Consider the following 20,526-nt stretch of genomic DNA (forward strand, 5'->3'; position numbering starts at 1 on the left):
TCAGACTTTTCCCAGTGGAGCTGGAGAACAGGCTTCAATGAAAACTGCCTGTTTGCAGCTATATGGAGATTGCAGGCACCACAATCACTATTTCCTCCACCTGACCTGGAGCAGAAACTCCATCATCAGGATAGAAAGGTAGCCTTGTTGCCTAGCAAAGGTGGGATGATTTATCTCTGTCTCTAGATTGGTCCCTTTTCTTTGCTGCACAAGAGAATTGTTTTCAGACTTCCAAGGAGAATGAAGCCAGGCTAGAAATCACAGTGGATGTGTGAGAGCTGCTCTCCCAGGGAAGAGAAGGAGTCACAGGTTTTCTGTGCTTTTTGTTTCTGTGCAGCTCAGGACAATGGTTTTATCTGCCCCAATTATAGCCCTTGGGGCTACCTTAGGGACTGCAACTAGCATCCTTGCACTCTGCGGTCTCACCTGCTTCTGCAAATGCAAGCAACCTGGGAAAGGACTCTCAGAAAAGGACCAAGATGAGGACATGGAAAATACTAAGCCCAGTGTGCTTCAGCCAGCCCAACAAGTAAGACACGATCTCTTCTTTACTCTGTGATTTTTCTTCAAATGCAGAGGGTGGGAATGCAACTTCTCTCTTAGGCTACTCAGCGTGTGATTTATTCTGCTTATTTATCTGCTTACTGGGTTCAGGATGTAACAGCAGGTTAATGGGAGGACTGAGGGGAGCACAGAGACAGGGGCTGGGTGACCCGCAGAATTACCAGAGCAGGAGACAGCTGCCACACTGCCAAAGAGAAAGCTGCTAATGGCAAAAACAGGGGAGGAGGACTGGAAATGCTGCTCAGCTGTCAAGCTAGATCACAAGGGAAATCATTTCCTGAGGAGAGAAGGCTGGACTTTACCAGGTGGCACGCAGCATTGTAAAGAGATGACTCCTGCTGGGATCTCCTGTAACAGCTATTTCTCTGACTCTATTCACATTATCCTATGGTTCCTGCAAGATAGCTCCCTGTCAACAGCTGGTTTCTTCCGAAAATCGTCCCTTCTCCTCCCTCTGCCCCTCTAACTGGGGGAATTAATTGTGTGTGAAGTTAAAATCAGGCATTGAAATGATAATAAAAACACTAGTGAGAATCCAGAGTGTGAGGACCGGACAATCTCATCACGCTGAATTGCTTTTTTACTTACAGTAAGAGCAATGTGATGGACCAGTAATGTCAGGCATCCCCATGTGTATTTCTGTCTTGTTATAATCCAAAAAATCCCCTGATTTATTTCTGAGCCTACTGAAAGAGAAAGCAATGGAAATCACAGGACACTTTTGGTATGCTTATTATTGGAAGCTGTCCTTCAAATGGAAATTTTGGACTGATTTTTTTGGTTGACTAAGGTCTTCAGCAGGAGCTATAGCACTGGGCAGTCTATAAGTCAGAAAGTATTACCTGTTGGCTGTTGCTTTTGGTGTTTTTATGTGCCTAAATCCTTTTCAGTTTTATCTAGCCATTCAACCAAATGTTATGCCAGAGCAGCCAAGTCCAAAGGCCAATGATCCATTGTATAAAAGCCTTTGTTTGCCTTTTAATTATCTGAGGTGCCTATTATTTTTGTATTATTAAGGAGTGTAGCGGGAGTCCTAATTGAACTTCTCTGTAATGCTTATAATTACATTTTCAGTCTCTCTCTTGATACTGCTCTTAGGCTCTCAGCAAAGAGCCCTGGCATCCTCATGCTCCTGTTGCAGTTTGTTCTGAGGAAAGAAGACCAAGTCTACTAATTGTATTTGTAAAAGCTGGCGCAGAATAGCAGTACATTAGCTCCTATTTACTGGGGATGGGAGTTGGCTCCACTGGCCATGGCTGAACATCTGCACTGAGTTTAGGACTTTTCCAGAAATTGCTGCTAATTCTGAGCATTCATCCACAAGCATGGCCAATACTGGTTTGTATTTTCCTAGGAAAATTTAACCTGCTATCTTCTTTGTCTTCTTCAATAGTTTTCCATCTATCTTCTTTAATAGTTTTGTCATGTCCTTTCTAGTCTCCTTTCTTGTTTAACCCATACAAGTGATTTGCCAACTCCTGTATAAAGTAGGATGTACAATAATGTTGAGATTTTCCATGTTTACTGTTAAAATGAATGAGAAATGTGTAACTTTGACAGTCACATCACTTTGCATAGGTTTTTTTTTCTAGCTGTTAGTGGCTGGGACAAAACTACTTACAGATAACTTCTCCACCAATATTTTCCTACAAGATATTTTTGAAAAAGCTTGAAAAACTCTTAAATCTTTACCCTAATTCAATCATTGGAATGGACATTTTCTTTTACACAGCTTTTTGGGAAATATTTTAGTAAAGTATTAATCCAGTCTGGAGCTTGTCCTTCAGGCTGTCATCTCTCTTGCATGACTGAAATAACTACTAAGTCGCCGTGAAGTCCAGTTAAGCCCTCGTGTCCAATTAAACCTGCAGTACCCAGCACATCATAGGTTATGGTCCTCACAATATTTTTACACTCGTCAAGTTTTGCCTTAACTTAATCCAGTGTTTAACCAATACAGAATCAAATTATTCAACATACCCTCAGTGCATCACTCTTTCTTGAATGATTGTATGCTTTCAGTATTGTAGACTTTCTAATTCGAAGCATGACTCCTAATGTTACTGTTTTGTTGTTTTGTCTTCTTTTTTTTTTTTTTTTAAAGAAATTTGGTCAAATTACAGCAGCCGAATGAACATTCTGTCAGAGAAAGTGCAAAATGTTCTTAGTTTGCATATTCTGTATGTTTAACAATTCTTTCCAATTAAAATAGCTTTGTTGCCAGGAACATGCATTCATTCTCCTGTCACTGATTCAGAATTAGTCTATACTCCTTGAAGGAATGAATCTCAAATTGAGTTCTGAGCCTGTGTCTCAGTTTTATCATCTGTGTCTACGTTTATAAATTGTCCTGTCAGGACTTTTTTCCAACTGCATTAGTACACTGTATGTCCTAGTCGGTGTTTGGCATACTTAATTATTGAAGCCTGTCAGGGCCTCTGATTCTGATAAACAGAGATGACAAAAGAAAGATGAAGCAAGACTGCGTTTTATCCACTTGGCATGTCTCCCATGACACTGAATCTTGTATTTGCTATAGATAGAGGTTCCCCATGGACATGCCCTGCATATTTGAGAAGGAAGAGTTCAAACACAAAGATACGTCTACAGAACAATTAATAAGTGCTGTAAATTTGCAAAGTGTCAGCAATGGGTGCAGATTAAACATGCCTAAACACATCCAGCAGTGGCAGCAGTCTAGTGCATTGTTTGAGTGATGCTGGGCAGGGACCCAGAAGGGTCAGCTGGAGCCTCCTAGCTAATTTTGTTTTCCTTGCTTTCACACATTTTATGCAGAACCGTATGAGTTTTTCTTTGTTTAAGATATCGCTGCTGATTTGCAAAGGGAACTTCCATAGGACACTGCTCTGTAAGTAGATTAGCAGACAGCGCTTGGGTACAGAGCTGGCAGCAAAGATAATAAACAGAAGCAGATGCAGTTGGAAGAGGGGGTGGGCTAGTCCCACTGTGCTTGCATATGTCTCTCATCTCTAATTCTGCAGAGCAGACAGACTAGAAGAATATTTAGACCCAGTGGAGCTCTTAGTTGCTGTGTGCTGATGGATTTCCTGACTAAATGTCTGGCTTTTAGTAAGTGGAGAAAAGATTATATTAACAATACCTCACATTTGTATAGTGTTTTTCATCCCAGAGGGTCCCAAAGTGCTTCCTGCACACAGCTACCCAGGCATGCTGATCTGGTTTGATGCTCAGTGGCTAGCAGGACAGCACACTTATACAGAGGGTTTGGGAGAGAAAGAACAGCAGGCACTGGCTGCCAATGGCATGTACTTTGTGCATGTTAGGAGTCCCTGCAGAACAAAAATGACCTATTTTTTTTCAAGCTATTTTCTAGCTTTTCCTAACACATTTTTTTTTGGTTGGTCTGTTTTAATTTTGAATAGAAAACGGCATGTGAAATTCGGATAAGTAACTTCAAACTTCCTATGTATTTTAGTACTGATGAGGCTCACATCTCTAAAAGAGGGATCTCACTACGTTTCTATTATAGACCAGCACTGTATGACTTACATAATATCTAAACTCAGCTGAATGCTAGGTGGGGATCTGCACGCAATGACATGTTTCTTTTTCAACACCTATTTCAGAGTCCTTGAAATTAGACAAGAGAAAATGCTGTTATGTAGTAGACTTCCTAAACACCAGTGTACCGGCTGTCTTGAGAAGATGGCGTCTCTGACCTAATTAGCTCTTTACCACTGTCAAGTCCATATAACTGTAGTGCCAAGCAGAGTATGACAAAAAAAAAGGTATGACGAAAGAGCTACAGTCCAAGACCGCTCTCTTTCTTCAGCTCTGTTTCTTAAGGAATAGGTATGCTCCCTCAGGACATCTGAACTGGGACCATGAAGTCCCAACACAGACAAGTGCCTCAGGGCATCATCTACATTCATTATTAACAGGAAACAATGAGACTAATGAAAAACTTTAATTACAATTATGAATGCCTTTTGGCTCTCCCTTGCTCTAAACTTAGTGCAGAATAGGTTGGCAGGCAGTGGGGTTGGAGTGAATCCCTCTGCACAGTAATCAACCAAAATGGCAGTTTTACTTCTCCTTTTTGTCTTTCATGCTTTGGAAACATTACTAAAATCTGATGAGAGGGTAAGCCATTTGCTAGTCAGCTTTTGTTCTATTGATGAATTCAAATATAAATGAATCAGGAATTATTTCAGTTGTGAGCAGAGGGGATTCTTTCCTGGGACATAACGAAAACATGACTGTTACATTCCACTAAAACATTTTTCATTGTTTGAGAAGAACATAGTTCTTTGTGCCAACCTTTTCTAGTCTGCCTGGGCATTACACCATCTTTCAGGCTCTTCCATTGATACCATGGTCAGCAATCAGCAGGGAAATAAAATGTTAAGAAGAAACTCAGACAAAACAAAATGTCGATTCCTGTATAATAAAGGAGAACTGTGTCTGAGGGTCAGGTGGGGCTCTGGTCCTTAGAAACAACAGATGTTTCTTACTGCAACCAAACATCTGTGGAGGAGTGACTCTGAAAGTATGTACACCAAGTAGAAGGGTAGCAGATTTGGCAAGAAAATCTGGGCAGCAGCTTCTCTAACCAAAGAAATAATGACAGTAAGAATGACCAAGGGCACTGTATTTTCTCCCTTTGTCTGAGCTCGTTTAACACTGAAAGAATCAGAAGAATTAGTGCAAAGTAATAAACAACGTTTTAATTTTCAGTTCAACGTTAAGAAAACGGCAGAGCCAGTCCAGCCTCGACCACTCCTGAAGTTTCCCAACATTTATGGCCCCAAACCAGTGGTAACTTCACCTGAAATTGTTAACTACACACAGTATTCCTTGAAGACAACAGAAGAACCAGTTACTGGAAAACATACTGTTCTGGATGAGAACAGGATGAAGATACAAGTCAATGAAGAGCTTTTTGTTCTCCCTCAAAACGGTAAGAACATTTGGTCTTCAGACTACAGATTGCTTTTCTGGGTGTAGATCCGTAATACTTTTGAGAATAATGTGATTGTAATTAGAGAAATAAACATGGAAATGAAGAGATAGGGTGCTTTTCACCCTCTTATCATGAACATTATGAATTCTATTTTAGATATATGTGTTTAATAGAAAGTAATCATGAAGCACATCAGGACATTCAGACATAATTGACATAATTGAAACTTTTTTTTCTCTAAATGTGCAAGAATTGCACTCTTGTGTTGAAGAATCTGTCTCAATGGAAGCAGACATTTTGTAGAAAAACATGTATTTAGTGTGAAGTTTTAGTTAGAGCAGTTGCCACAGTATGGGTGGAATACCTGGCCAAAATTAGGCAGAATTGCTCCTCCAGAAGAAATGCTAGCTGCCCAGCAGCTGTCCCTCTCAGGGACATCGGCAGCATTGGTTCAAACCTGTACTTTAGTTTCCTTGCTCCTTTACTTCCACCAGTTCTGTGAGATGGTCTTGGTTTGTTGTAATGTGAAGTGAAACCAAAGGCTGACACCTAAGACATTTTTACCAAACAGAATTCTTGTTTTCCAGCCAGCCCCAATGGTAGCATGCCAAAGCCTGGAACATAAGATTCCTGGAGCATACAAGAAAATGCAACGTTAATTATATACATCTGGCAGCTAGTCTGGGTTGCTTCCATACTGATTTTTACCTTCACAGCTGTCTTTTTAACAGCATAATTGACTCTTATGGTTACCGTGTTACCACATTAATAAAACCTTACTGAAGATTTGCCAGAGGCACAATGCCATCTGTCATGATTTATTTTAGAGCATTTATTTTTTAAAATTGCTTGAGATTATATTTTTGTCCTTCAGGGAAAAGGATTGCCACATGCATCCCTCCACCCTGAGACTTATGAGTATGCAAAAGCAAGGAGTACCATGGGAAGCAGCTGCATTAGAGGAAAAGACTGTCTGAGCCACATCCTTCAGTGTCAGGAAGAATATTACAGGGTGGAGAGCCTGAAGGATGATTGCTGCATGTAGAATAAATTTTTACATAAGTGTGTTGGTTTAAGAGCCTCTCTGCACTGGTAATAGCACAAGTTTGCTTCCTTCTGTGCCTGATTTCATAGCTCAAGTATTGATGAAATTAAGCCAGATTTGTTGCATTCTCGTTGGTGCCATGTTGAACAGATACAGACCATGGCTGAGACTTTTAAGAGGAAATGTGCTGGTCCCATTATTGTTGTCTGTGTGAGTCAGGACTGACCTTGCAGACAATAGATTTTGATACCAAAAAGCTGTGGCTTTTGGTCTTGCCATCTGCTTTATTTCAATATGAAGTATGTAGCCAGCTTCAAAATCAGATGTGGAGAAACTGCCTCAAAGCTTCCTAAGCTCATGATCTTCAACCTGGTTAAGCACTATCTGAGTAAGTGTCATATTGGCCTTCTGCATGACAAAGACTGTAGAATTAAATTAAAAAAAATAAATTATAGAGGTCTGAATTAATGCAGAGAAGAATACAAGATGCAATTCACCAATGTGTATAACAAACAAACAAACAAACAACAAACCAAAACAAAACAATAAAAACAGTAGTGTAGTTAAAAACAAACAAACAAAAAACTATATAAAACAAGAGCGTAGTTTAAGCACCTTGACTTAGGCACAAGGTAAAAGAGCAAATGTGTGAAGCAACTTAGAGCACGCAATGGTGAAGAGAGCAGGAAGCTTGTCCAGGTGCTGTAGAAGACCTGAAAGTGTAAGAAGAGAGAGCAAGAAAGAGATTCGGTGAGGGAAGAAGGAATATAAGTGATATTCCTGCATACAAAGTGCAGGCATAGTAAGACATTTAGAAGAGTTGAGTTGAGACATGGTGGGTTTGTTCTCCTTGGAAGGCAAAGACTTGCTTGCTAATGGGGTTACTTCAGTTTCAGGTGTGGTAAAAGATGTGTGTGTCACGGAGCATTTGAACCCCGAGAGGGCAGCCAGCTGTAACCAGGTCCCTGAACTGCGCTACTCCCTCACATACGATCAACAAAAAGCTGAGCTGTGTGTGGCCCTTCTGGAAGGTAAGGGGCTGAGATCTGCTACTAGTGATTCCCTATCTGGAAGGTACAAGACACCTTCTGATTTTATAGAGTTCCCCTCCCACATTAAAATCAACATATTTCCCCAGAACTGTTGGATGTTTCATTGGCAGCTGCACTTGCAGAACAGAAATACCTAGAGATGTCAGTGCAGGGCACAGCTTGGGAACAACCTGTTGCACAGCTCAGAAGCCAGGAACCAGGATGGACTTCTCTAGTCCCAGCCCTGGTAGAAAGCCACCTCTTATTTAATTTTTACTTTGGGGATAAGGGAGGGGATCTGCTATCTCCTTCCTCTCTGTGACTTTTGATCTTCAACATGACCCACTCCCTACTGCCTCTTGCTCAGGCCAAGTCAGAAGGTGAGCTGTAGACACCAGACTTACCCTGTAGGCCCCTGAGGAATGTCCCTCTGGCCGGGCGGCTGGGCTCTGTGACACTCTCTGAAGTGGAGACTGACAACCGTAACAGCTTCCCTGCTCAGGGCTGGAGCATCATCGGTTCCTCTGGGAAAGTAAAATAAGCTGACTGAATAATTCATGCACAGTGCAGATCTCTGTGGAAGCCTAATCAAATCACACCCTCTGAAGCGAGAATTGAATGGGTGCTAAGCGGCAGCTGCTGCTGTGGAGCGACTGGAGCAGCAATCCCACAGCCTCTGCTGCCCTGCAGGGTGGATGCCCTGGGCTGCCGGCATGGCTCTCCTGCAAGCCTGCTCCTCCCTGGGTGCCCCAGTGCCACCCAAGCTGTGTCTGCTCTGCTCCCCAGCTCCTCTCCCCCAGAAATCAGGGGACTCCAGTTTTCCGTGGGGACTGGCAGCTCAGGAACAACTCTCCTCAGACTGACTGCAGCAGGGACTTCAGTTTTGCCCATGGAGTCTTGCTGTTCCATGACCCCTCTAGGGAAGGAGTGCTCCTCTTGCTGCACAGAAGGCAGCGTAATTCTCTTGATGCAGAAGAGGAGCATAAGATGCCTTTCTCAGTCTAGACTTTTCAACATAAAAGGGATATAAAAATAGGGATCAATGCCCCTTGACACAGATCTTTTGGGCTGTGGGGTGGCTTCTGAAGGAACTATTTGCCAGAGGCTGGACAAGCAGAATGTAATAACCCTTAGGCATATCCCACCCTGCCCTGCAGGTGTGGATGTGTGCCAGGAGAGAGCTCTCTCCCATCTCTGATGCCTATGAGTGACAATCCTGCTTTTAAACCTTTTTAAGAAGCTTTCTTGGTGTGCCTAGGTAAAGGTAAATGGGAGCTCCCTGTCTCTGTGCCATGCTGTGTCTCATCTCATTGCTGCTCTGCATCTTCAACAGAGCATGTTTCCTTGAGCTCAGCTGATGGTCTCCCAAACACCAACAGCATCCTTCTGCAGCAACAGAAGGACAAAGACATTGTACACCATGAGGAAAACACCACAGCATGGACTCATGGCTTAGTGTGCCCTGTGCAAGCAGGAACTGGAGTCAGTGTCTATGTGGCTGTTTTATTTTATGTCCCTTATAAAATAAGCAATTTAGCCACCAATATTTATGGGCTGTCTTTTATGAGAGGTCCTTAAACTCAATCCTTCCTTTCCAGCTATGCATGGCAGAATGAGTGGTGACCAGGATGCTGGCTGCCATTGCTACATACTGGGCACACTGGTGAGCAAGTCTGGCATTGCTGAAGCCCAGACAGAGCTGAAGAAGAAGGTGCTTCACACCCTCTGGGAGGAGGTCTTGCGGTTCCCATTACCCGAGGAGGAGATGCCTGAGGGGACACTGACTCTCACCCTGAGAAACTGCGACAAGTTCTCCAGACACAGCATTGTGGGGGAACTCAAACTGAGACTTGCTGACAGAGAGGACTCCTTTGGGATGGCCCAGTGGGAAAGGCTAAAGATGCCAGAGAAGGTATGGACTAAGTCTGTGTTGGTAGACCAGAAACTCTAGTGTTTTTTTTTGGAGAAGAGATGCCCTCTTCCAAAACAGTTGCATGTCCTTGGGTGGGTGGCTCTGTTCATTTGGGTCCAGGTTTGGCCAGGTGATGTGTGACTGGGGCCGGTCCTCTTTAATATCTTCATCGATGATCTGGACGAGGGCATCGAGTGCACCCTCAGTAAGTTCGCAGATGACACCAAGTTAGGTGCGTGTGTCGATCTGCTTGAGGGTAGGAAAGCTCTGCAGGAGGATCTGGATAGGCTGCACCGATGGGCTGAGGTCAACTGCATGAAGTTTAACAAGGCCAAGTGCCGGGTCCTGCACCTGGGGCGCAATAACCCCAAGCAGAGCTACAGGCTGGGAGAGGAATGGTTGGAAAGCTGCCAGGCAGAGAAGGACCTGGGAGTGATGGTGGACAGTCGGCTGAATATGAGCCAGCAGTGTGCTCAGGTGGCCAAGAAGGCCAACGGCATCCTGGCTTGTATTAGGAACAGCGTGACCAGCAGGGCTAGGGAGGTGATCGTCCCCCTGTACTCAGCTCTGGTGAGGCCGCACCTCGAGTACTGTGTTCAGTTTTGGGCCCCTCGCTACAAGAAGGACATCGAGGTGCTTGAGCGGGTGCAGAGAAGGGCGACGAAGCTGGTGAGGGGCCTGGAGAACAAGTCCTACGAGGAGCGGCTGAGGGAGCTGGGCTTGTTCAGCCTGGAGAAGAGGAGGCTCAGGGGTGACCTTATTGCTCTTTACAGATACCTTAAAGGAGGCTGTAGAGAGGTGGGGGTTGGCCTGTTCTCCCACGTGCCTGGTGACAGGACGAGGGGGAATGGGCTTAAGTTGAGCCAGGGGAGTTTTAGGTTAGATGTTAGGAAGAACGTCTTTACAGAAAGGGTTGTGAGGCATTGGAACAGGCTGCCCAGGGAAGTGGTGGAGTCACCATCCCTGGAAGTCTTCAAAAGACGCTTAGATGTAGAGCTTAGGGATATGGTTTAGTGGAGGGCTGTTAGCGTTAGGTTGGAGGTTGGACTCGATGACCTTGAGGTCTCTTCCAACCTAGAAAATTCTGTGATTCTGTGATTTGGAGGTCACTTAGCACTGCTCTGTGTTGACCTCACCATTTCAGAAAGCAATCAAAAGCCCATCAACCCAGTCCCTGCATCTACAACTCCCAGCATGTGTGCCAAAGCTCCCTTTCCCCCTCCCTCAATTACATGACAATCTGACTCGAATATCTGCAATTCAAAGTCTACATTTAGAAGTTACGTGAGTTTCTGTGTGTTAACGATGCAGGGACTGTGGTAGCAAAAGTTCAGAGACCAGATTGAGCCTACAGAGCAGGAAGGAGGGACTCTGCTACACTGGGTGGGGTAGGGTACATGGCAGCAACTGAGTGAGCCCTCAGCTGTACAATTGAAACACATTGATGGGACCAAAATGCTGAACTGAAGACAAGGAGCAGTTGCTCCTCAGTACAATCATCCCAGCAGCACTATTTGTTCTGGCTGATGTCAAAATATCACCCATTGCACTGTATTTTTATTATTTTTTATTTTTTTGGTGGGCATTGTTGTTGTTTTGTTTTTTGTTTTTATGACAAAACTTGTCTGTCTTTTGTTATCCACATCTTCCCAGTCGCACGGACATGGAAAATAAGGGAAAGGATTCCAACAGTATTTGAAGTATGTACAGGGAGTGCCTCATTTGTATTAACATTTTACAAGCAAATTTCCTCAGGAACCTTTTCCCTGCAGTGAACTAGATTATTCTAACAGCAGCAATATGCTTAACAACATAGCAGCAGGACACTGCTATTGTTGCTTATAGTACATGGCTACAAACAGATACCTACTGTACCCTGGTATGGCACAAGGTGAGCGATGCAAAATAATGTTAGCGTTGTTGCTAACCCTGCTATAATAAAAATATTGCTGGTCACCATTGAGGATGAGAGCTCTCAGTCACAGAGTAGACTGTTTCTGATTTCCAATATTGCTAATTTATCTGATCACTACTTGAATGCTAATAGGGCTGCTTACTCTGAAAAAACAAACAAACAAACAAACAAAAAAAAACAACTCTGGCAGAGAAAGGGGCAGAAGAAATAAATAGGTGGTCTGAATCAGTTTCATAAAGCACAAGGCTAAGTAGGTACCTATTAGCTGTAAGTTGAACTGAGATCCCAGATTGTTGCTTCAAAAAATAGGTCCAAAAAAAACAAAACAAACCTATTCCAATATAAGCCATAAGAATTTTAATCCCCAGACCCCTAATCTACTGTAGTATCTGCTTTGTAAACAATACTCAAGAAGTGGCCAGTCCATGGCAATGGTCAGTTTTCACTCATACACCTGATAAAGTCCTGACATACTGGGTACTCGGGGTACACACAGAAACAGGACAACACTCATTACTTCTCCAGGCTGACAGCACAAGGTTAACACTAACTGTACTGCTGAACAGTGCCCCAGTTTGAGCTGAGGATGTGCAGTGAAAGCTGAATTTGCGTCATCTGGGACCTGAGAGAGCCAACCATTGCACAGATAGCTTATATACAGATCCTGAATCATTCATTGAGAACCAGAGCGGGAGGGAGTGAGGAAGAGCTGATCAAAAAAGAGCAGCTATTTTTGACAGCATCCATCCAGGAACAAAGTTACCGGGCTTTGTTTAAAGTCTGACATTTCCTTGAAAAGCTGTGCGCTGCAGAATTTTTATTCCTAGCCTCCCGGTAATTCTCCCACGCAAGGAAAAGCTCAGAGGGAAGCTTACAGCTAACCAGGTAGTGCAATTAGTATTCAGGAATTCATGGAGTGCTGTGAGCAATGCAAAACATAGATACTGCAGACTGATATCCTTATCTTGTCTTCCTTCCCTCCCACTGCTTTGCTAATGACAGTGATGATAGCGGCTGCTTGCATAGCACCTTCCCTTTTGTGATTTCATGGTGCCTTGCACACGTAATTCACTGATGACCCCCTGATGCCTGTTATCCTCAGAGCACAGAAAGGAAGACTGAAGCTCTGGCAGTTGTGTGAATTTGCTAGGCTGTAGCACAAAATGTTGGTTATGAATTTACAAGGGAATAAAAGCAAACACAACTGAAAGAGGGAGAAGGAAAGGTACCTGTGGCTCAGTCTCTTCATGCAAAAATCCAGCAGAAACCAACCATTACAGGTTTTGGTTTCACGTGGATACAAGCTGGTCAAGAACTTGATCAGAACATTAGAGGTTAAAAAGCCATAAGCACATGTGATGTGTTTGTGCAATGAGTGTGTACAATATGTGTGTGTGCATGTGTGCATTCACAGCCCCCTGCCACCCTCTCTCTACCACTCAACCTTTACTATATCTAACTGTGCCTGGAGCTACAAGAACCTTATTATAGCCAAGAGCTATAGAGTGAGACTTGGTGAGATACAGGGCGGATACATAAGCAAAAAAAGCAGTTTATAACTTGCCTGAAACTGTGTTTTTGTATTGAGGTGGTATTTGGATTGGTCCCTCCATGTGCAAACACCTATTCTGTTGTCGTGGACACAGAGCCACTTAAATCTGCCTCTGCTTTTGTGTTTCTTTTTTTTTTTTTTTTTTTTTTTTTTTTAAATCACTTGCACTTAGGACAGGATTTCAGTAAGTGAAACACATACAAGCCTTTCCTTGCTACCTGAGTGTATGAAGGAAGATTTACTTGTGCTGATTTGGGATTGAATTTCAGGCTTCCCAGCTAATGGCCTCCCCCCTGATTTGTGCAGGACAAATAAATCGTTCAAAGCAGACACTGAGGACAGCCACGCTTTCTGGAGAGTCAATCACCTCACAGGGAGCATACAGGGGGCCTGTCCTTGCCTGTTGCAAGAAACCCGGTGAAAACTTAATTTGAAATATTTATGGCTCACTTAAAACGGCAAGTGGAGAGCACAGAAATGGCCTGGAGAAGGCCTGTCTGCCCTAAAGCTTGTAGATCACGCTAAGGAGTCCAAAGGGAGTCTACTGAGTTGACATTGCCTTTCTGTGACTCTTCTGGGTCGTTAACCACACACTAAAACAGATTTCTGTCACAAGCTTGCACTCACCAGAGAGCAGCCATTCCCTTTCGCCCCTCGCCACAGGCCCGCAGCCTCTGCCGGCGCGATCATTTCCCTCCTGCTCTGCCTACGGCAATACTTGTGCAGAGCGAGTGAAGGGAAGAAAGGTCAGGAGGCTAAGAGGCCAATTGCTGACAGGAGGAAAGGAATAAAAGGACAGAACAAGCAAGCAAACAAACAAAAACCCACCGCCAACAAAAAAACAGCACCACACAAACCAAAACCAAAACAACAACAAAACAAAACAAAACAACAACTACTACAAAAAACAAAGCATGGCCTCCTGAAGTGAATGCTTGATTGTTCAGAACATTTGACCCAGAGGAAATCCCACCTGGGCAGCAGGGCTGTTCACAGGCTGAAGGAGGACAGGCCAGGAAGGAAAGGTAAAACTGACAGAGGGCTTTAGGCTTTTTTTTTTTTTTTTTTTTTTTTTTTTTTTTTTAATACCAGATAAGGGTTAAAGAAGATTCAACACTGGCTCCAGAGTATGTTTGTGTGGCACAACCCCCAAGATATTGCTTGGCAGTTAGTTACTGGGACCTGCCTCCATGTCTGGTCAGAGCCCCCTCACACAAATGACAAGTGAATGATGAAAAGCAGTAATGGAAGTAGGGGATATAAATAAAGGACAGCTAGATAATTTCTCTTAAAACAAGTATCCACCTATATACACAGCAGTTCAGTCCCAAATTCTTTTCTTCTTACTAAATATGACACTAAAAGTAGCTGTTGGGAAGCAGTTGCTTTCCAGCAGCAGGAGGTAATCCATGTGAGCTGGGCCTTATGAGTGAAGGATCCCTCTCAGACATGTTTTCTGGTTTATTCTCATCCCGTTTAACTGGAAAAGACTCCTGTAGAGATAGAGAGACAACTTGGTCAGTCTATGACCTTACACTCATCCCCTTGTACTATTCAGTTTTCTTAATGTTATGGCCCAGATTGTATCAAAAATTAACCCCTCCTGTATCTCCATTTCCAGGAGCCATCTACAGGCCATGGAGAGGTTCTGCTGTCAATCAGCTACCTGCCAGCAGCTAACCGCCTGCTTGTGGTGATTATTAAGGCTAAAAATCTCCATTCCAAGCAGCTGAAAGATCTACTTGGAAATGGTGAGTGGAATAGTGAGTGGAACAGCACTAAACAGAGATTATTTTTTTCTGCTGTGCCTAGAAAGAAAGTGGGGAGGAGGGCTTAGAAAGCTGAAGAGACTTAGTGGTTTTTAAAAGTGAAAACGAAAACCCCCAAGATCATATTCTCTCACTCAGTCTGATGTCATCAGTTAAATTTCCCTTGTATTCATTCTATTGCATGATCTCTCTCTGCTTCTTCCATAGATGTTTCTGTCAAGGTGACACTGAGGCATCAGTCCTTGAAGCTGAAGAAGAAGCAGACCAAACGTGCAAAACACAAGATCAACCCTGTCTGGAACGAGATGATCATGTTTGAGGTGCCTCATGAGCTGCTGCGTGCCTCCAGTGTGGAGCTGGAAATGCTGAGCCAGGATGCTGCTGGGCAGAGCCACGTGCTCGGCAAGTGCAGCCTGGGCTTGCACGTCACAGGAACGGAGAGGAACCACTGGGAAGAAATGCTGAGAAACCCCAGGAGACAAATTGCCATGTGGCACCAGCTCCACATGTAGGTACACCATGATTACTGCCAACCAGATTTCCACCCAGCCTCTGAGCGTGGAGGAGTAAGCTGCATTTCACCTTCCACCTTCCCATCCACAAAGTGGCCTGGCACACCATTCTTCTTAGGCCACCCTCCCTGATTTTCTGCCAAAAGAATGCCTCATGATAGCCCAGGGAAATGTCTGGAAATCTAATTAGAGGACAATCTCTCACCCAATCAAGTGGTCTTCTGAAACAGGGGCTTGGCTGTCTAGATGGTTTGAATTACTTTTATTAGCCTGCCCATTGTCATTTCTGTGAGGTCCCTGTTTCTGTAGAGGAGCAGAGGGAAGTAGAGGAATCATGGAAATTTAAGCTGCTTCTTGGCACCTGGCACTGTCACCCAAGTTCCTGGTGAGGGCTGGCTCCATTATTACAAACATGTAGCAGCCATTTTGCCAGCCACTGTTTTTCATAATGCTTTATAAGATCATAAGAAATGAAGATCACGACATTAGTGTTGACTTCTGACCCAAAGTAATAGTATGAAGGAAAGAGAGAAGCCATGTGGAAGCATAGACCAATTTACTGTAGATGGATATCTAGAAATAGAGAAAACAGAGGAAGAAGAGAGACAGGCAATACTATCATCCTGTGTAACCTTTGAAGCAAACACTGCCAAATAAGAAGTTAAATACTTTCCTTCACTTTTGTTTCCTAAAGTGTTTGATATCTTAGATTTAAGATTCATAAAAATTGTTGAAAGCACAAATGTTTCATGATCCTATGACAGAATACCCGTATTTTCTATCTTTATATAATGTCACCCAGGAAGACCCTAAACATGGACAAACAGTTATTTTGGATGTTACCTCCAAAATCTTGGACCAAATCCTTCTGCTTTCTGACATTTATTTTTTTGCTTGTGAATTTCTGATCTGGAAAAGTCTCAAATACACTAATTATATTCCAGGCAGCATCTAAGACTAGACAAAATAAGTGGGATCATTTCATACCTTAGCAGATGATTGATGGTTTTGGTTTGACAGTTAACTATGACACTCAAATCCTCATACCAGCATTACTTGAAGACAACCCTTAAGAACCGACATCTATTTCATCACTTCCAGACAGAAGGAATTCACTGACCAGACAGACTCTCTAGGGCTGTTTTTTTTTTTTTTGTTTGTTTGTTTTTTTTGTTTTTGTGTGTGTGTGTGTGTACACTTTCAAGATTTGACGTGGCTTAAATGTTACTGTTTACTGTCCTTTTATTGTCTAGATGGACTGAAAAGCTGGAATTGGCAGCAATGATGTTATGACCTCAAATACACACTGTTTGTTCTACCACTTTATTTCAAGTAGTAGACACAGCTTTGAGGGTCATGCATGGGGACAAAACATCTAAAAATCTGAGAACAGAATCATATGGTTTGTAGCACTAAAAAACTCTGAGAACATTTTTTTTCCCCAGGGTCAGCTATTAGAGGGTCCCTCTATTTATTTCAAATAGAAATAAATTTATTTCAATAAATTAATTTATTTCAAATAGAAATAAATAGAGAAAGTGAAAACAACCAGAATCAGTCTCTGAAAAATGGCTGAAGAGCCAGGCACAGAAGTTTATGAACAGAGGGGTGATATTCAGCTGGAAGCCACTCACTGTTACTGACTGGGGCTGGTATTTGGACCAACTCTGCTTAACATCTTCATTAATGACCTGAACAACAGGATGGAGCACACCCTCAGCAAGCTTGCTGAGTTTGATCCTTGGAGAAGATCAGAGAGAGAGAGGGAAGTACATGTAAGTAAGGAAGGAAGGAAGGAAGAAAGAAAGAAAGGAAGGAAGGAAGCAAGGAAGGAAGGAAAAAATCCTTTTTTACTGTGAAGATGATCGAACACTGGAACAAGTTTCCAAAAGAGGTTGTTGATCCTTGGAGACACTCAAACCTGACTGGGCATGGTGCTGGACAACCTGCTGTAGTTTACCCTGGCTTGAGCAGGGATGGGGTTGGACAAGATGAGATCTTCAGAGGTCCTTTCCAACCTCAGTGATGTTGTAACTCTGTGAACAAATCAACAAGGTCAATATACACTGGAAAACGTTATCCATACACTGCTATTCCCATTATAGGTGGTGTAGCCAGAAGTTACAGGAGCACTTTGAAGAAAGTGGTAAAAACAGCTTTGACCAAGCAAACACACAGAAAAGCAAAATATGTCAATGACTCTTATACCTAATAATTTCATCTCTGATATTGCTCTACTGGCTAGGGGGGATTTAAACAAAAACAGAATTGATTTATTTTTTTTTTGCTCTTTGGGCTTTTGTTTATTAAGAAAAATATGTAGGATTCTGTGAATAAACTAGACACAGTAGAGACTTAGTTGATAGAGCATTCTTACTAGTTGCTTCAACACAATCCTAGTTATGTTCATGATTTGTCTGTATGCATTCCTATAGATTTGGAATAATGTTTTCCATTTAAGTGCAAAATTTGTTGTCATGTTGGCCTACTCTACCTGTAGTTTTCTGGCAGTACTGCAGTTTTCTTCTTTCTTTTTAGGATAATGATAAGAAGGATAACTTCATGGTATGATGCTATTTGGCTGGCACTGAAAGCCTGAAGGGCCAAATATTTGTCTTGCTGCCAAGAGATTTCTCTAGTTCTGCCTCCTTATTTTAATGAGCCTTTTATAACGTCTTGGTGACTGATTGTAAACAGCATTATCTGCCTCTGCCCCTGGTGATTTTGGCACACCCTGTAATTAGATAGCAATCCTACAGCATCTAAGAAATAGCCCCCTGAAATCTGATTTTGCTGTGAAAAAGAATAATGTCCTCTTTTACGGCAGAAAAAGATGTATATATAGATGAACACAAAACTTTCTTAGGGCAAAGTGGTGGCATTGGTGTTAAAGACTGGTGTTGTTCCCTCCTTTGCTGCATCAGAATTGAAATGGGGAAGAGCAGTACAAATGTATGCATCTCTCCTGGTTCGATCTTTTCTGTTTTTCTGGCATTTTACCCTGGGAAGAATGTTTTTTGCATTCACCACAGTCTTAACAACCTGCCAGGTGTTGGTTTAACGAGTGCCGTTTGTTCAGGGACTAAAAGGCAGTGCAGTTAAGGGTGCTGGCTCCCATGAGCAGAAGGAATGCTGCGTACGTGTGGTACTGGAGGGGCAGGGACGCCCAGCCCGGGCCCTTTTGAACTCTGTTAATAGGGGCTGTTTGTCATCACATTCCTGCACCTGTCCAGGGCCCTGCCCTTATCCAAGGTAACCCACTGCCTGTATCACATGTTTAGCCATGCTTGTATGTCCCCAAGCCCCGGCATGGTAGGAGCTGAACGGGCCCAGGCAGATGAACTGCGCAGTTACTGTGGTAGATGGCAACATCATAAATATAAACAAAAAGTATTGGAAATCCTCAGTGTCATCATAATGAGTAGTTTCAGCAATATGAGCAGTAAAAGCATCACTTCAGCATAAAATTGCCAGAGAACTGAGGCAGACAGCCCCATGGTTTTCAGTTCCTGAAGCTGTAAATACAGGAATATCAGCAAGCATGACTGACGTCTTAAATTAAGGGCTGCTGCTTATAAACTGCATTGTACCAGAAGAAGCTAAAAAAAAAAAGGCAGTTATGACAATTAATGTTCTTAAGCTCTGTGTGTGACCAAGCAGCCAGGTATTTAGATTCCCCAGTGGTGATTCAGCGCTGCACAGATCATTCTGCCTACTATAACCCACTAACATGAATGTGCAAGTATGGCTGTAAGTGAAGTAAGGAGGAAGGAAAAAAATGCAGTCAATCTGGTTAAAAAGAACAGTCCTGTTCACAAAGGGGAGAGGGACTCTGAGGATGGGGGTTCACTATTCCTCATCCAGTCGCAGAAACCAAGTGACACTACTGCTGTCAGACAGAATGAGAAATGCAGCTCCCATATTGCATCCAACATTCCCTGGGAGAAAGCTGGTCTTCTGCTGAGACCTCTGTTCACAGGAGGGAACTGAGAGGCCAGAAGAAGTAACCTGTGGCTACATTAAGGTGCTATTTGGTCAAAACATAGATGATAGCCATATGTTGTTTTGCCTTGGCCTGCCCTCAGAGCTAGATCTTCCCAAACAAATGACCTAGTTTGATTTTGGTCTATTTGTGCTACTGTAAAAGAGATCAAAAAAGCACAGATCACTGATAGTCCCTAAAACATCTCTGGGATATTTGAGAGTCATTACTACCCTTAGCCACCTTCTGCAGTTGTAAGGGGCAGTGGTTGCAGTTTGTCTCCTGTAAGTGTAGCACTTTTTCAGCAGACAACTTATTTCCCTCATTTCTTGTCCCAAATATCCTTGCATGATGATAGGAACCATCTTTGCTTTGCAAAGAGGTAACACTTCAGAAATTAATGGAAAATTCCCTTCAACAGGGCTGGGATAAGGCTGGGAAAATTTTCAGGTTCAACTGTTCTCCCAGGCATTACTGTGCTTTCAACACTTTGAACAAAAGTACTCTGAATTTTTTTAGCATCTGTCATCAGTACTTTGTGGGAGTAGTGTCCCAAGACACACATTTTTTACTGGAATGGAGGAGGTTGTAATTTGGGCTCTAGAAATACAGCCCAAGGTTTGCCCAAATTTTCCTGATGTGTGTGAATCTGAGATTCTGGACCTGATCTTCATCAAATGGTTTGCAGGAAACTGGATGTTACTTTAATTACTTGCTTCCTGTGATGACCATTGAAAAGGCAAACCGTGTAGTTATTTCCCACATCAGTGCTGCCACCTCTGCAGCATAAAGACACAATAGCTGTCAATTGCATACTATGCGTTACAGCTCAACTGTTCTTCACCACTGGCAAGCACATGATTTATAGACAGCAATATGGTGGGAAATAGTTTAAAAACTGTATCAGTAGCAGGGGTCTGAGTTAAGCACAATGACATTTAGTTAAATCCGGGAGCCAAGGTATCTTGGACCACGCTTCTTGCACTCTTTTGGAGCTCAGTTTGAAGTTTGATTGGATTGAAGGGCAGAGCTTTGGCAGCATCTTTTTTTTTGTGTTCCAGAATGTAACTATGTCTCAAAATGAATTTGGTTCGTGTGCTGAAAGATAAGCATGATGAGCAAATATAAATACTTGACACTTTATATTGTTTTATTTTGTGTTGGTAATATCAAACTCTACAACAGTAGTGGCAAAGTGAAATAGTGTTTTGTGGCCTTCCAGCATGAGAAGGCTTTTCTGCTTACTCAGTACTTCAGTGTTTGAATGTGTTTATTGTACAGAGCAGATATTGTTTGTCA

General features: G+C 42.9%; 1 protein-coding gene across 2 annotated transcripts; it reads left to right on the top strand.

Annotated features, from left to right (window-relative positions):
- Positions 1–5: 5 nt before the first annotated feature.
- Positions 6–18,902, top strand: SYT13 (synaptotagmin 13). 2 transcript variants are annotated; one of them, XM_084522156.1, is made up of 6 exons: positions 6–529; positions 5,284–5,506; positions 7,445–7,585; positions 9,184–9,497; positions 14,586–14,715; positions 14,941–18,902. In XM_084522156.1, exons 1-6 carry the CDS (start codon positions 347–349, stop codon positions 15,243–15,245), a joined length of 1,296 nt encoding a protein of 431 aa, XP_084378282.1. In that variant the 5' UTR covers positions 6–346; the 3' UTR covers positions 15,246–18,902. The 2 variants fall into 2 exon arrangements, with proteins under 2 accessions (XP_084378282.1, XP_084378283.1); XM_084522157.1 differs by having other exon boundaries at positions 7,451–7,585.
- The last annotated feature ends 1,624 nt before the right edge of the window (positions 18,903–20,526 follow it).

Source organism: Aythya ferina, assembly GCF_964211825.1.
Source record: "Aythya ferina genome assembly, chromosome: 5".
Lineage (NCBI taxonomy): Eukaryota > Metazoa > Chordata > Aves > Anseriformes > Anatidae > Aythya > Aythya ferina.

Bases quoted from the DNA above. Each gene is read 5' to 3' on its own strand.
- SYT13 (XM_084522156.1), top strand. From the start codon at position 347: ATGGTTTTATCTGCCCCAATTATAGCCCTTGGGGCTACCTTAGGGACT. The intron at 530-5,283 runs GTAAGACACGAT...TTTAATTTTCAG, and splicing joins TGCTTCAGCCAGCCCAACAA to TTCAACGTTAAGAAAACGGC. The intron at 5,507-7,444 runs GTAAGAACATTT...GGGTTACTTCAG, and splicing joins TTTTGTTCTCCCTCAAAACG to TTTCAGGTGTGGTAAAAGAT.